We start from the raw sequence: 17,320 nt of genomic DNA, 5'->3' as shown, positions 1-17,320 counted from the left end.
TTCATGTTTATTTATTTTTAGAGAGAGAGAGAGAGAGCGAGAGAGCGTGAGCAGGGGTGGGGCAGAGAGAGAGGGAGACACAGAATCCGAAGCAGGCTCCAGGCTCTGAGCTGTCAGCACCGAGCCCAGCGAGGGGCTGGAACTCATGAGCCCTGAGATCATGACCTGAGCCGAAGCCTGAGCCACCCAGGCGCCCCTAAACAATGACTCTTAAAGGGAGGTGATGTCTTAAACCAAGTGATATGCATCAGTGGCTGGGCGTGCACGTGGGCACATACAGACGTGCACAGGTGTGTGCACCTTTCCACACGTGCCCATGTACGAGGGTGTGTATTTTGAGGGAGGGGAAGGCAGCCAACAGCCAATGATTAATTGAATGGTTAGAGAAGCCAGTGACTTTATCCTGGAGCATCTTGGAATTCAAGATTTATTGAGACATCAGTAAACCCATAGCCAGGCTCAACCCTGGCCCGGGATTCCGCTCCTAGTTCCAAAGGAATTGCAGCAAGCTTAAAACTGGGGCTTACAGTGAGTTTTTCTCGCCAGCACGCTCGGGAGGAGGTTAGGCGGGTTTCCTTTGCCAGTCCCACTTCCGAGGAACGGGCGGCAGGAGGCTCAGCTGCCTGGGTTGTGTGTACGAAGCAAGGTTTGTGATTATGCAAAACAAAGCTAGCAGAGGAAGTTATTCATAGCACTTGGATCCAGCAAAATGTTAACTTTTAAATGCTTTTTTTTTCTCCAACACATTTTAAAACCCTGGGGACCTAAAGATAAATTCCATCCATATGTCTGTGCCTGAGTTCTGCTTAACCAGGAACGTGTTTCCAAAGATGCCTTTGGGTAAGAGATTTCCATCCCTGAAGGATGAGGACATTTTGCAAAGAAACAAAAACCAACAGGAGAGGGGGTGGAGAAGAGCTTTATTTATTCCTCAGGACACATGAATACTTTCTATGTGGCAGGCTCTATTCCTAGAGCTGGGGATCCAGAATGAATTGAGACTACTCTCTCCCTTAATGATGACTGATTGCTGTGGACACTGTGGCGGGGCGGGGGGGGGGGGATTTAGCCACAGGCCAGATGGGGATTGTCAGTGAACACCGTGAGCCTGATCCAAGTGAAGTTTGCAAATGCCAGGCCTGCATTGCCGGGTCCAGGGATTTTTTTTTTTTTAACAGAAGCTGGAAACTTGCAATAGAAATGTGAGGTTGCCTGATTTTTGAATGTTTGCAATTTGTAAGGTGCAACTTGCAGCTTGGCGAGGACTAGACAGAAACAATTTGGGTCCCGGGCTTCCCGGTTATGAACCGGAAACAATTACAATAGGAAGCACTGAATGCCAAGATAGAAATTAGATACCAGGGTTTTGTGGGTTACAGGGTAGAAGGGCTCCGTCCAGCCTGGGTGTGGGGAGGAACTCATGCCCTGCCCCAAGTGTGCAGTGCTCGCCTAGGTTTCCCCGCTGAGCAGCGGCAGCGGAAGGATCTGGTGTTGAGCAGGCATCCTTCCTGCAGGTGGGATGGTGTTGGAAGTGGGAAAAGAAGAGCAGAGGGTACCATCTTTTAGATGTAGGTGAGAAGCCAGCAGGTAGAACGAATAGATTCCTTTGATAATTGAGGAAAATAGGAAAGTGAAGACTGAAAGCAACTGTGGATAGGACAGGAAATGCCAACGTGTCTCAAAGCGTAAACGGTTGAATGAGATGGACCTCAAGCCAAAAATGAAAGATCTGGGGGCGGCCAGGTGGGTCAGTCAGTTAAGTATCTGACTCTGGTCTTTGGCTCCATGAGTTCGAGCCCCACATCTGTCAGTGCGGAGCCTGCTTGGGATCCTCTCTGTCTCTCTCTCGAATAAGCTTAAGAAAAAAAAGAAAGATCTGCTTTCTTATGAAGCTGAGCCCTCTTGGGGGATGACCCCCACTTTCCTGGGTGTCAGCATCCCCCGCTTACACATGGACAGCAGTGCCCACCTGGCGAGGGTGCCCGAGGGCAGAGATGATGTCACCTCCAGCATTTCCCCATCGCTAGCCAAAGGGGGCTTCTTCCGGGCAAGTTCACAGCCCCCTTTCCCAGAGCAGGTGCTACAGAACACTTCCCTCCTGCCGAAAAGGATTCCAGATCAAATCTGTTTGGGAAGTAAGGTGCTCAAAAGGCCTGCGCTATAGAAAACTTGCCTAACATTTTTTTTTGCAAATTGGCTTTTTCCCCCATTTGACTCCATAAATCCCTTCCTTCTGATTTCCTCATAATGCTCACAGATCTGCCCTCCAACCAGAGTTCTATGGACTCTGCATGGGAATTCTGCTTTATGAATAAATGACATTAACGTTGCAGTGAGGTTCTTTTCCTGAACTTTGGGAATTAGGCCAGCCACATTTTTCATCTGGGCCAGGTATGACTGCTAAATCCCTTCCACTTTGTTTCTCTTGCAGGTGGAAGAGGCACTAAGTGAAGTCGATTTTCAGCTCAAGGTGGATCTCCACTTTACAGACAGTGAACAGCAGTGAGTGTCCCTGAAGTCTCCAAATCCTGGTTTCCTTCCTCCAACCCTTCCTCGTCCCTGGGGCACCTCCTGGCCTTGAACCTCAGAACATTTCCCAGATGCCTGGCTCCCAGCAGTGGGGCTGGGAGCGTCTGCACGGTCACTGCCGACCGCGTGCCTTTCAGGCAGATAGCTCAAGTGCTGGGTGCACAGACGACTCCTGACTGCTTGCCTTTCGTATCTGGCACCTTCTCATGCCTGACACCTCCATTTGTTTCCGGTGCGGTATTAATTAGGTCTTCAGATTGATGACCCTATGAGGCTGCAATCCTCAAGGCTCCTTCTGAATCAGAGGAGAGCCTGCCTGGATCCCACGTCTTTGTCCCAAATATCTGCTCCTGTGCTTCAACTCTCTGAAAATTGAAAACCCGTTGACTTGTGACGTGCCGATTCAACAGGCAGGAGACAACGCTCCTCCTTCCTATAACTGCTTCCTCTCAGCCTGATCCATGGCATCCCCCTCCTGCTACTCTGGGCAGGCTGTCAGCTGTAGATTCCGTCAGGTCATAAATAAATGGTCCCTGTTTCAGGTATCAGGAAGGCCACTCAAGGGTATTACCAAAACTCTAACCTCTCATCCGGTTTATGACCTCTTCACTGCCCCCCTCCCCTGCCTGCTTCTGCCACCCCCCAGCTTCAGGCTTGTTGAGGTCAGGAAACTCCCAGGGCCGGAGCAGGGCGGTGGGAGGCCTCCTCTTTGTTCCTGCCTCCTTCCCTGCAGGGGCGTGTGGGTCTCACAAGGTCACACTCCATCAGGAGTTAAGGGATTACAGAGGAGCAGAGGTCATATAGGACAGGTTCAATTGCAGGCAAGGCTCAGTAGAGTTTGAATCACTGCGCCCTTTGCTCTTGGGGTATCCCTATGCATTCTTTGGGGATATACCCACTAATTAGGCAAGCTTGCTCACTCCCCCACTGTAGTTCTTTGATGTAGATGCCTCCTGTGCCTGGGCCATTCACTCCTTGCTGGAAGCTCTTTTGGCATATCCTTCTTGAAAAAACCCATATCTGGTCCTTGGGAAATGAACAAAGGCACTTTAATCCCTCGGGTGGGGAACCCTCTCCCCCTGCAATCCTGCTCACTCTTCCTTTGGCCAATCCAGCCACCCTCAGCCTCTCCCCTGAGGACATATGCAAGATGATTCAGGTACCAGGACCTATGTTCCCCCAATTTTAGGGGACAAAGGGCAAACACACTTGAAGATCCCTCTCACTAGGCTTACAGTTATGGGGCAGACACTCCTTTTCCCTCTGTTCTGTTAGCAGAATCGCAGAGAATTATTCTGACCACTCTTCACAAGCTAATCTGCACTTCTGGTCTCTACAACCTTTTCAGCAGAAGCATCACATCCTCCTATGGAAAATAGAAAACCAGGTGGCCAATGGTCTAATGCTGTCAGAACGACCTCCCAATCCCTTCAGAGTTCAGACACCCCTTTGGAACTTTCTCCCCCTTCTCAAGGACTGTCCCATCCCTGAGATGTGTCTGGTTATTACAGAGTTTCCATAATGTGAGGAGTTGAGTCACATGGGGTCCTCTGAGACGTCAGTGACCTGATGTGTCTGCGCATTGAGAATGGACATCTGCTGATGTGCGGAAGGTCATGTCTAATGTTTGGGTTGTCAGAGGTATCTGTCCATGGTCCTGCCATGGTGTCTGGGCTCAATATCACAGATTCCTCATTCTTGTCTGGCCCCCAAGGCCCTCAGGCCACTTGCTTCCCTCATCACTGCTTCTTACCTCTTTGTGAGATGGTGGACGCTTGGGAAATCTTATTTTCCTCAGGATTTGTTCTTCCAGCACCATATTGAGCTTAGAGCCCCTGCAAGAAGCTGGCTTTCTTCCTAACCTATAAACTCAGAAGTTAAGCCTCTGCCTCTGTTCCCATATGCCCCCTCAACCATCTGCGATTCTGATCATCTGCCCGTTTCTTTAACCCACCCTGCCTTATCTTCCTGTACCTGCTTCCTCAAAGACATTCATCCATTACTCCACGATAGACATTGCCAAGCAGTCAGAGAACCCTGCAAATGATTCCATACTCGGCCTAGAAGTCATTCTCCATCCTGCCTGCCTGGCAGTCTGAATGATAAATCATGGCAGACCCAGGAGATGAGACCATCTTGCCATCAAGATGGGAGTTCATGGAGATGGGACCAAAGTGTAGGACATTCAGCAGCCCAGGCTCTGTCCTAGCCGCCACGAGATGCTGGTCGAATCCCTGAATTGTTCCTACATCTCAACAGCCTCATTTATAAAATGGACATTATTATAGAACCCATGTCTCACAAGTCTGTTATGAAGATTAAGAGAGACAGTATCTCAAGTGTGTGGTCTGCCGAATCAATGTCTTCTTCCTCTCTGTGGCTTCCTAGATGCCTGTGGGGCCGGGCTTCCACGTGTCACTTCCTGTCTGTAATACAGAGCACTTAATAACAATCAGAGCAGGGGGTTTTCATGGAGTACAAGATTAGCTAAGGGGAACAGGAAGCCAGGGACTGGGGAAGAATTTAAAATGCCATATTTTTTCATTTTCCTAAATTGGGTTTAAGGATGATGCAGTGTCTGTAGCACATCCTGGGGATACGCATTAGGTTTTGAAACATGACCCAGGCAGATGGCTTCTTTAGAACCATGTAGGCCCGAGTGGAGACCAAATAGGGAAGCATGGCATCGAATATCAGGGATTTGGAAGGGCCAAAGTCAAGATCACCCTGCTCCAGTCGGCCCTCTCACACTTGCACTTGCTACTTTGCAAAGGCCCATGAGCACATGCCTGCATAGGGACGGGAAGCTCACTCCTTCCCATCAGATCCCCTTCTGTCCCTGGACAGTTCTGCCTATGAGGAAATTCTTCTTTATTTAAGGAACAAGTCCTTTTTGTGTGCCTTTCTTCGGTTGCCCTTGATTTTAATCCTTGCAACAACTTAGGAAAATTCTCAGTCTGGATGACCCTTTAAGATCAGATAAACAAGACTCTTCAATAAAGTCATCTCTTCATCTCCAATTAAATATCAGGATTCTTTCTCTGTGTTTTGTGTTTGATCTCTTTTTGGTTCCTTTATAGGAACTCAGTGCTCAGGGTGACCTTCATCGTTTCTAAATTGAGACCCCCACGAACTGAGTTTTATCTCCATCGATTGGTTCTATCCATTATTGAACACAAAGCAGCTATCACCTCCTTTAATCTGAGTTCTTTACTCCTATTGATGTGGCTTAAATTCTTTTAACATTTTTGGCACCTTTGCTCCCCTGACGTGTGCTTCACCTCCTCCTGTTCTAGCCTAAGAATATGTCTGTGATTCCCACAAGCTTGTGTCTGAATGGATTCCAAGTGACGAAGTCCAGCACCACAGAAGGGACTGTGTGGTCAGATGAACGTGGGTCTAGCATTTCAGTTTTGTCTCGTGACTTGGAACAAGTCACTTAACCCATGCTGGCTTTGATTTCTTATCTGAAAATGGAATAATACTAGTAAAGACCTCATATGACGGTCATAAGGATTAAGGGGAAAACACTGGATTCCGTTCATTGTAAGGCCTCAGTAAATTATTGTCAGAATTAAAGTGAATGTAAATGCTAATGGCTTTCTGAGACTCGGGAGGTACCCCCTTTCCCCATCCCCATCAGGTTTCTGCCTGGTAAGAGAGGAGGCTGTTGTTTGTGGTCTGTTTACGGAGTCACCCTGGGCTGCAATGATTTACTTGCCAATTTGCACACAAGCCAAGCGACAGGATTCCAGGGGGATCCCAGCCCCTTGAGCTGGGTCTTGGGAGTCCGCTCCCTTCCCTTCCTCTCCCGGTGTCTCATTTCCATCTACGGAGGAAGGAGAAGTTTGTCCTCTGAATACTCTCTGAGCTCTGGGCTCTACCCATGGAAGATGCCCCATCCATGCTTCCCAAGTGCTCTGCTTCAGAGAGACTTAGAGAGCCGGAGTGATTGGCTTCCAGAACTTGAGGTTAGCACTGGAAGAGTTTTATTTAGAGAAGAATCAGCCCCTTTTTTTTTTTTTATAACCAATGGCTCTGTTGGGCCTTGCCTACCAGCCAGTTCATCTCTTAGGAATCAGACACACCCCAGTGACAGAATGCTAGAGCAAAGGTGCAGGAATCCGTCTCGAAACTTGTCAGACTGTTCAGCCACTATGCTTTGGGACTCATTTATTCCTTTGGTCAGCCACTTCTTCTTTTCCATAAGCAAACATTTGGCCAACGTCTACAGTTTGCCAGATACAATGCGAGGTATTAAGACAGAAGGACGAATTAGTTGAATTTGCTGGCCATAAGAGGTAGGACTCTGGCAGAAAACCCAGACTCACGAGGCAGTGCTGTGCTGGACGTTGGTGGAGGGAGACGAGCAGCGTGGGTGGGAGGGAGGCCCAGGGCTTCAGGGTCGATGTGAGCCCTGAAAAGGGGTCTGAGCGTCTTTCCGTCACTGGCCTGACAGGGGAGGGGGTGCTTGGTATCAGTGGCAGCAAAGCATGAGCCCCGGGGCTGCTGAGAAGTAACCGTGTGATGCCTCCTGAGTTCTCTTCCTTCTCGGAGCCTCAGGGATTTCAAACCAGACAGGGTGATTGTAGGGGACGGATCAGATGATTCGTGCGTGGTGGCTGGCCTGGGGTGGGGCCATCACGCAGACCTGCCTGGGTGACAGCAGGGATAGCTTGCCATCACTCACCTGGGCTCACTCGCTTGCCTTCCAGGCTGAGGGACGTGGCGGGGGCACCCCTGATTAGCAGCCGCACGCTCGGCCTGCACTTCCACCCCCGGAGAGGCCTGCACCACCAGGTCCCCGTCATGTTCGACTATTTCCACCTGTCGGTGATCTCGGTGACCATCCACGCGGCCCTGGTGGCTCTGCAGCAGCCCCTGATCAGGTATGAGATTATGCACATGAACGCGGAGGCGTGGGGCGCTGCCTGGATTTCTCGTTATACTCCTTCCACGGCGCAGCTGAGGGGGGGCCGGGCTGGCCGGGATTGATGGGCGCAGACCAGAGGGGCTTCTCCCAGGAGGAGGGTCTAAGCTCTGGGCCTCCCTCGGGGGCAGGGGAGTGGTGGGCGGTGGGCGGTGCGGAGAGGGCATCAGGAGTCCAGGGCGCGTGGGCAGGGAGCCAAGGGGCTGAATCTGCCAACAACGGATTAGACCTGGCAAGACTAGATTCGGATTGGACCTGGGCCCTGCACCTGGCTTTGCCTTTTCTAACCGTGCCTTATCTGAGAAGTCACCATGTGTCCCTGAGATGCACAGTCTTCCTCTCCAAACCAGGAGCACTCATGTCCCGTGCACAGATCTTAGTGGCTCTCAAACAAGGGTAGTGGCTAAGCGTGGGACAGGGACTCTGTTTTCTGCGCCCCTCCCCAGGTTGCCATGTGTTCAAATGCAAGGCCACCCATATGGCCCTGTGTTCACCCTGTCAGTGAAGCCCTGTGATGCACCGAGGCTTAATGCATCCTCAAGAGGGGGCTACAGAGCTGGCAACGGTGAGCATGTTCCTCATGTGCCTGGCATGGCCTGCTTTGTGCACCAGGTCACTTCCTAACCTTGCCCGTGCACGTGGGCATGAGGTGGTCATGCGTGCAAAGGGACAGTCAGGGATAGAATCTTGTGATGTGGAGTCTTGGGAAGGAACTAACGTTCCAGTGCCCCTTTTAAGGAGAAATTCTCACTGCTGGTGGTTAATATGCATGAGACTCCAGTCCCCACTGATGGTTGGGTAAGAGCTTGGCTCCGATCACCTGCTGGGGTCAGCGACTAGGAAAGGAGCCGGGATCCTGGCTGGCTGACGGGGCCCGCAGATGCTGTTCCTGGAGGCCTTTACCCAGTCCCCGTGCCCCTCAGCCGAGCCCCACCCCAGGCTCTGCTTGCTGTGGGAGCTAATTCAGACACTGATCTGAATGGTGGACAGGATGGATATATATGTCCAATCAACCATAATCCCCAAACTGAGAAGTGTCGTCCAGAGATAAAGACTAAGTGGGCTAAGGAGCATGGTGAGAAGGTTTCTGAAAGAAAGGGTGCATTGCATACGCTGGGCCTTGAGCAGTGTAGGGTTTTGACGTAGGGAGAGCCCTTGGGGAGTTAGCTCAGAGCCCATGAAAGGAGCCAAGGGCACTGAGGGTGGAGGGGGCTGGCATCATGGGCTGTGCGTGTGCCGTGCCTGGCCTCCAGCGCTCCGCTGGCAATGTGGACATTCTCCTGCCCATCTAGGGTCGAGCTCCTCCAAACTGGGCCCTGAAAAAGGAAGGCGCTGTAAGGAAGACCATGGGAATATTCATTGTTCTTTCTCAATCGCTATATCGAGGGCCTGCTGTGCCCCAGGACCAGTGTTAGGGTATGCACAGTATATCCCACGGGGGCAGCTAAGGAGATGTTGCGATAGACTTCCTTGTCTGCATTTATGGTGTTATTATACGCCAAGTGCTGCTCAGAGTTTGGCAGAAAATATTAATAGCAATCATAGGTATAATCAAAGGAAAGCATTTTTGGAAATTTTGAATTTGGGAAATTGCAGGAAAAATAGAATCCAGAAAGGGGGGGCGGGCATGAGGATCCTGCAGAGATATTCCCTGGCTGTGTGCTCGCTCTGAGGCTTGGCAAAAAGTGGCCTTGATGCAGACTTCAGGACACAGTCTGCCGTCAGTGACACGGGGCTGATGGCGGGAGGTGGTGTCCTATGAGTGGCTGGCTGTCACCTGCTGGAAGTGAGGTGATAGCCACGCCCTCCCCCCTCCCCCGTCCCCCACCCCGGGCCCCTCAGCGCTGGGCCCAGGGTAGGAAAGAGGAGTGCCCTGCCGGTGGTTCTGGGGCCTAAGACTGAGCTGTTGTGCCTCAGCTGGAGTCAGGCCCGTCCTGTTGTCTGCAGCCACCAGATAATTCCTGGGGGTCCTCGGAGTGATGTGTAACCACTCTAGACATCTGTTTCAACATTGAAGTAAGAAGGAAGGAGAAGGAAGGGAGGGAGGGAGGGAGGGAGGGAACTTACGAAATAGGCAGTGATAGTAATCCAGCAGAGATGAACAGAGTGCAGTGAGATGAAGTTCATCGTCTATGCTGCACATGGTGACCATGTGCTTGCTTAGTGGTGGGTGGCCTAAGCTTGACCCATTTCTGGAAAGGCCAAGCCAGGAAGCTCTGGGATGAGCAGATCAGATCTGGGACCTTAAGAGGCTTAGAGTTTGGCAGGGCAGAAACATACGTAAGTAACTCTAGTTCAGCAAGCGAACCATCCTGGGAGTGGGAATGTGATGGAGGGTGGGGTTGAACTGTTGGCTTTGGGGTCAGAGGGATCTATTCTGAGCCTCTTGCTGAGTGAGCGCGTTAGCTCCAGCACATGACTTAAGCTCCCCGAGTTTCTGTTGCAGTTTGTGCGGGAAGGTTATTAGAAGGAGTAAATGAGATAGCACACGTAAACCCTTGGCCACGCATTCCGTTGATTAATATTTATGCAGCGCCCGCCATGCGCACATCTTGGGGTCCGATCTCGGCCTCATGTCTAGCACAGTGAGAAATAAATTTGGAAGGATAAAGGTCTCATTTAGCAGTGTAACGAATGACACATTGAGGAGTTGAAAATCCATTCATTGTTTAGGCATTGAAGGACATGAGCAGAAGAATCACCCAGTAAGACCTGTGTTTTGTAAAGATCCCTCCTGCGGCCAGAGTCGGCTGGGCTGGAAGCGATATCAGGGTGGAGACGAGAGCCAGGGTCCAGCTAGGAGCTAAGTGTCCATGTTGCCCCAGATGGCTGTGAACAGCCATCTTCCTGCCGCTGGGAGCCCTGATACTCTCTAACGAGGATTTGGGACCTGGAAACTCCTCGTAGAAAACTTAACCTTCTGATGGAAACAGCTCCTTGCAAATCGAATGGAGCGCACAGAGTCATTCAGCGTCAGAGCCTGGCTTCTCCAGGGATGGCAGTTAAAATAGAACTGTCTTTTGTTCTCTCGGTTTTATAGGAAGGATTTCTGTTAGTTACCTCACAGTGGCTGGGAACAAAGGCAACCCTTTAAAATGATGGGAAACACCTGTCAAATGGGGCAAGTTCTGGTATTTCCAGAAAAGTGAGTTTCCCAGCATTCCTCAAGTCCAATCAGGAAGGAGCAGGTGAGAAATTAAAATTTAACCTCAAAAGAACTTCCGCCTTCCCTGAAACACCCTCAAGAAGAGACTCCAGTGTTTCAGCCTTAAATGGGGCAGGTGGATTCCACTGGGGGGATTCAGATCCTCTGGAAGAGTCAGTCAAGGCCACAGTTCAGGAAAATAGCTAGTGATTCCAGTTACTACCTTGCAGTCTGCCCCCGAATATGCCGTGAGCATCGCTGCTCATGCACATGTTGTCTGTTTTCCTGCAATGTTCCTTTGATCCAGTTGTAGCCAAAATGTACCCTTGCTTTAAATTGCAGTTCTGGCTCAGTCGGTTAAGTCCGACTTCGGCTCAGGTCATGACCTCATGGTTCATGAGTTCGAGCCCCGCGTCGGGCTCTGTGCTGACAGCTCGGAGCCTGGAACCCGTTTCGGATTCTGTGTCTCCCTCTCTCTCTGCCCCTCCCCTGCTCACACTCTGTCTCTGTTTCTCTCAAAAATAAATAAAGGTCAAAAAATTAAAAAAAAATCGCAGTAAACAAATCAGAGTAATGACTATATTCTATTCGATTAGGTGTGTGTTATAGCAGCGGTGGCTACATAAAGATAATAATGATCGTGTAAGGTTTTATTGTATTTGTGGTGTCATCGGCATCAGCTGGAGCCTTTATCGAATGACTGCTGTTTGTCTGACGCTGCACTTGAAGCCACGTTGGGCCAGTCTCACAGAATCCTCAGAGGCCCCAGTGAAGGTGCTGGTGTCAGCTTGCCCGGCATAAAAGCTGTCCCCTCCCCATGTCATGGAGCTTATGGGCACTGTCACCGGGCTCCCAGTCTGGACAGAGCAGCCTGGATGGCGGCCCCTGACCCCCTGGGCCGTGCTCTATCGGTGACCCCTCGACTATCCCTCCTCCCCCCTGGTTTGCTTTATAAACTGCTCTCGGGTGCGCCCTGTTCTGAGTTCACCTTCGTGGTATCCCCTCTACCTCCCTCTCTATGCAAATGTCTTCACAGAGAGGGGGCTGGGCCTCCATCGTCTTGCCACCTGCCACCTGACTCACTGCCAGGCCTGTGGCGCTCACCGGATACATGTTTGAATACATGAATTAAAAGTATCATATTAACTTTATTTCCCGTCAGGGCGTTAAGCAGGGATGTGGGTCGCTTGGACTGGATCCTTCCAGGGAGATTCCTTGAGCACCCGTGATGCTCACGCTCTTCTACAGGACAAATGGAGGCTCAGGGAGGGGAAGGGTTGAAGGAGCTCACGCCAGACTGTGCCCCGAAGGGAGCAGACACAGGACTCAGACAGCAGCGGGTGGAGCCCCCGTCCTTCTGTCCCTCTGGTCCTGGGGCCTTGGAGCTGTGCCTCGGTGTCTTTCGGCAGGTGCACAGTTGGCCTTTCCGGGCATGTTCGTGTTCACAGAGCAGGCTGTGTGCCGTCTTCGCTTCCCAGGATCGCGTGCCGGGTGCACCCCTTGTCAGGCTGGCATCCTGAGGGGCAGACTGCTCCTTCTAAGTGGCTTATCTCGCCGTGTCCCACTGACGGCCCGGAGGGGCAGAGCCAACAGCACCATCGCTTTCTTCACACTGTTTCTCCCTCTTCAATCCCCCGCCTTTCAGTTTTACCCGTCCGGGAAGAGGGTCCTGGCTTGGTAAAGGCGGCCCAGACGCGGGACCGGAGCAGTCCAGCCTCTCTCTGGAGAACCTGGTCTTCGGAGCTGGGTACTGCAAGCCGACTTCCTCGGAGGTAAGGTCCACACGGGACGTGGCCCCGGGGCCAGATGCAGCTTCGCAGGGGTGCGCGTGGGCCCCTTCCTCTCACCCGTCCGTCCGTTCCTTCCTTTCTGTGAAACATATTCCTCATGCCGGACCCTGGGGTGGACGCTGTAGGGTCCTCTTCTGGGCGGTCCCCATGGTAACCTGGACAGCCCGTCGGCCGTGAGCCCCTGTCAACGCCCGCCTCCGTCTCCCACTTGCTCACTTCTCTGAGCCTCAGCTTCCCCCCTTGAAGAGTGGACTCACAAAGATTCAGTAATCTTCTGGGGTTGTGTGTGGAGCCATCGGTGCGATGAGTGTGAAGGTCCTAGTCCAGTGCTGGTATTCAGTAGGCGCTCAATAAATATGCACATCCTGACCGTTCCCTTCTTCCTTCTTCCCAGTCAACTCCCGTCATTACCTCTCTGTGAGGCGCAGGGCTTTGGCCACACTCAGGGTCGCTGTGCCCGGACTTCTCCTGAGCCAACACGTCATTACGTTTGTTAGGGACTTGCTCAGAAATAACCAGCCTGCGTTAGAGACGGATAGAGGGAGGGGCAGATGATAGTATTTCCAACTAGTGGTGACATATTTATGTAGACAAAATATATAAAGAGATCTGTTGAAAAGAATTGGCTCACGTGATGATGGAGGCTGAGGCATCCCCATGACCCATCCCTGCAAGCCGAGGACCCGGGAGAGAGCCGGTGGGGGGCTCCGGTCTGAGCTCAAGTGGGCAGGCAGGAGAACGCGGGTGTCCCAGCTGGAAGGCAGGCAGGGAAAGGACATTCTCTCACTGTCCCCTTTTGTTCTGCATTTTCTTAGCCGGTCAGCTGATGCCGCCCACCTTGGGAGGGCGATCGGCATGAACTCGGTCCGCTGACTCAAGTCAGTCTCCTCCAGAAACCCTCACGGAGACAGCCGGGATAAAGTTTTACATGGTGTCTGGGCACCCGGTAGCCCGTCGGGTTGACCCAGTGAGCTGTCACACAGTCCACAGTAGCAGCGTGGAAGTCTGCCTACCCAGACACGAAAGAGGCACCCCCTTGTCCCGTGCAGCCCTGCCCCCTCCTCACATATCCGGCTCTGCTGGCTCTCCTGTGACATCACCTCTCCCTGCCTGTGGCCCAGCCAGGAGGCTTGGCCGCAAAGGTGGCTGAGCCATGCGTGTCTCCATCTGGTGCCAGCCGCGGTGTCTCGTGTTCTCACGATGCAAGGAGCTGAGGAGAGAGCTTCTGAGACCCTCCCGAGGGGCAGGGGACCCGGACCCGGGGCAGGGTTCTGTGCCCAGGAACGAGCAGCCTTTGAAGCCAGATAGAACTTCCTCGGTGGTGGGCTCCAGACACTTGTCGATGCCACCGAGCCTCGAGGCACCAGCGTCCTCAGCGTTGACACTGGACCCAGCAGATAGTAGCAAGGGGGTGGGAGTTCGGGACTTCCTGCTCCCTCTGCGTATCCCCAAGACCAGGCACTGACCCTCCATCGTTAGTGGGTGCTGTGTGCATCCCGTGGATCAGCCCCAGCCCCCCTGCTGCAGGCCCAGCCCCGCTCCAGACTCCTGATGGGTAGACCGAGGCCTTCGTTGTGACCATGTCACAGGGCCAGGGCCGCTTCCCCCTCAGCCGACTTCTCACTCGCCCGCATGTGCCTCCCCAGAGGATCTACCTGAAAATCTCCAGCTCAGACCATTTCCCAGGTAATGTGGCGTAGGACGTTAGGGAATGTCAGAGATCGGTTCAAAACATTTTTGACACATGTTCCAAGACAAGGGCCCTTTCTAGGTCCACGGGAACACGTGGGGATGATTATGCTACAGCATCTCCCAGAGGGAACTCTTATGCACATCCTCTGATGCCTCGTTCAGATGCCACCACCTCTGAGAAGCACTCTCTGATTTCCTAGGAAGAAGTTCTCTCTCCCAAATGTTCCCTCCATGGTTGGCTCTAGGCATCTCTGTCTCTCCTCCGCCTGATTCCGAGCGGCTGCGGATAGAGGCCAACTCACTCAGCAGCACATCCCTGGGCCCAGCACCGTGTGGGGCTGCCCCTGGAGACTGTTCAGAACCCAGGAACTGGGACAGGCTGGGGTGGGGGACACGGACTCTGCCGCATCCGAGAAGCCGAGCATGACCCAGCCAGATCTCTGCCTTTGACACGGTGTGACACGGGGGAGAGAAGATTATGGTGTCAGGCACCTGCCACGCTCCCCAATGCCATGTGACTTGAGGGCGTTCATTCACCCTTGCAAACTCAGGTTCTCAACTTGAGAAAGGGATAATACCTGCTTTTAGAGAGGATTTCAGGAGTTAATATGTATAAAGACTACAAAAATAGACTCATAGCAGGAACATGATACAGTATAGTTTTTTCTTCCCCTTTCCGTTTCTTTTCTTGGCTATTTTTGGGGATGTGTGTCAAAGAAGACATCCCTGTCTTGTACAAGAGTCAGATAAAATAGCTTATTTGTGGGTACTCAGCAGTGAACTTGCTCATGGAGCTTAGCTCAATGGGTTATTTTCGGGACCTGATTCTTTCCCTGTGTATTTTCCATTTGGGTCCCATCCAATTATGCGGGCTCAGTGCCGCGCACCCACCCTGTGCCTTCCCACCAGGCAAGGGCTGCCGAGCAGAGAACAAAATCCACTCCCCCTGCCTCCCCTAGGAACGGTGCATCCAAATCCCCAGGAAGCCCAGTGCATTAGCAAATAACATGGGGATCCACACAGATTGCAGCATCAGCTGAAAGGATTAGAGACCAGGTGTTGCCTTCAAAATAAGCCTTTCTGTGCAGAGACGTTTGCAGAAGCTAGAGCGTCATAGCAGAATGAGTTGACCGCATGAAACATCATGGGTCCCTTTCCCGACAGCCGGGCCCCTCCCTCCCACCCTCCCTCCCTGTGTGCATCCCGGCTCTTTCCTCTTTCCCAGCTCCAGGCGGCTGGGGCTTCAGATTAGAGTTGGAGCTCCCATCCCCTCCCCATCAAGAGCCGGCAAGCTCTGCCCGAGGGGAATTATTTTGCCTCTCTGATTTGCGGCTTATCTGTCAAAAAGGGACACTAATGCCTGCCTTGCAGGGTTGCTGAGAAGATTAAACGAAATAAGCATGTAAGAGCCTGGAGCGTGGAGCCCAGCACAAAATGCTCAGTAAAACCCTCTGTTGGATTATTCTTCTTTTAGTTTATCCACATAATTAAATCGAACGTTCCTCCAAGAGCCCCAGTGTGGTCTTGTGGGTAGGACATTGAACGAAGGGTCTTAGGTGTGGTTTTGTTCTTGGCTTTGGCACTAACCTGCTGTGTGACCTTGAGTCAGATCATTGCCCTCTCTGGGTCTCAGTTTCCTCATGTGTAAAAGAGGGTTGGACAAGATGATGCTGGAGGTCCCCTTTAGTCCTTTCTCTGCTATCTTCCCTGTGATATCCCTGTCACTGCCTGGTGCAGTTGGGGACGTTTGACACATACTTGACTTATTAGTCCAGATTCTCCAGAGAAATGGAACCAGTAGGATGTGTGTATGTGTACATACACACACACACACACACACACACACACACACGCACGCACAGATCGATGCTAAGGGAGTGTTTCATGCTTTTCTGGAGGCTGTCAAATCTGAAATCTGCAGGTTAGTTCAGCAGTCTGGAGACACGATAGGAGTTGCAGTTTGAGCCCAAAGGCAGTCTGCTGACCAAATGACCAAATCCTTTCTTCTTGGTGGCAGGGGGTGGTCAGTCTTTCTTTTAAGACCATCAACTGATGAGGTGAGGCCCACCCACGCCATGGAGGAAAATCTGCTTTGCTCAGAGTCTAATGACTTAAATGCTCACCTCATCTAAAACATACCTTCACAGAAACACCTAGGATAATGCTTGGCTGAGGAGCTGGGTACTGTGGCCTGGCAAGATTGGCACGTAAGATCTGCGGTCACACTTAATAAAGTGCTCAGGATCAGGAATCCAATTCTCGAAACCAGGATAATCCCTTTCTCCCGCCAGGGATGCCGCGCACTCCCAGCGTCGCTGAGATCAGTGGTGGTGTTCCACTGCGCGGGGAGAGGATGGCAGCCTGGTGGATGAGCACAGGCCGTAGGGTGTCCTGGTCCTCAGAGCTCAGCCTCCGTGGGCAGGAGCATCGGTACATCATGTGCTCATCCATCAGTCACATGCTTAGTCTCAACTCGGTGCCGCCCCCCCGCCGTGTGCTGCAGGGGCCCAAATGGATGCACCTTGGCCTCTTCCTCGGTGGGTCGTGGGATTTAGTGCATGAGGCAAAGCAGTAATCGAAGCTTTAAAAATTCCGCAATAGTGTGTAAAGTATGATGCCGATCATTTCGCATTGAGTTTTTGAACACCTGTTCCGTGAAGCCGTGGACGCCCAAGGGCTCCGTCAGTTTCACCAGCCACCGTGTGGGATTTCCTTTTGCAGGTGAAGAGGCCGGGACACAGGTTTAGTTCTGTGTCTACAGTCATAGGACTGGGCAGCCTCTTGCCACGGCCCCGCCCGGTCAGTCTGCTGCTTCGCAGGGCTGGGCGTGGTCTTTCTGTGTCCACAGCGTGTGCCTGATAGAGCGAGTGTGCTCAGGAGACCTTTGTTGAACGAGCACCTGTCGGAAACCGTGGAATCCGAGAACATCTGAATGCAAGAGGACAAAAGCCCTTGCAAGTAGACGTTAGGCATTTAACTTTCCAACAGATGCGTTCCACCCGATGCTTTGAGCCTCCCTGGCCCCTGGCTCACCTGTGGAAATCACAGAAGCCGTGCTGGGGAGGGGGGGACTCGTGCTCTGCCAGAGCAGATGAACGCGTCTGAGACGAATGTGTTGGCCACCAAAGTGAAATCCCTCCATGCTCATGTGACGTAGAACATACTTTCCAGACCCAGGAGTGTGTCATTGAGAGAATATTCCAGACTGTGGCTCTGGGGCCACTTTCCTGCTAA

At 52.2% G+C, this 17,320-nt stretch overlaps 1 protein-coding gene across 4 annotated transcripts in view; it reads left to right on the top strand.

The window, feature by feature from the left end:
- Window positions 1-17,320, top strand: part of FAM135B (family with sequence similarity 135 member B) — a 281,950-nt gene that overhangs the window by 190,626 nt on the left and 74,004 nt on the right. For all 4 annotated transcript variants that reach the window (XM_045049512.1, XM_045049511.1, XM_045049509.1 and 1 more), the window contains exons 5-7: window positions 2,432-2,502; window positions 7,245-7,418; window positions 12,250-12,376. In XM_045049512.1, coding sequence (XP_044905447.1) covers window positions 2,432-2,502; window positions 7,245-7,418; window positions 12,250-12,376 — 372 coding nt within the window. The remainder of the gene's footprint in view (window positions 1-2,431; window positions 2,503-7,244; window positions 7,419-12,249; window positions 12,377-17,320) is intronic.

Source organism: Felis catus, chromosome F2 (genome assembly GCF_018350175.1).
Source record: "Felis catus isolate Fca126 chromosome F2, F.catus_Fca126_mat1.0, whole genome shotgun sequence".
Taxonomy (NCBI): Eukaryota; Metazoa; Chordata; class Mammalia; order Carnivora; family Felidae; genus Felis; species Felis catus.
Note: the sequence above shows the minus strand (reverse complement) of the source record. Positions and strands in the feature narration are given on the sequence as shown.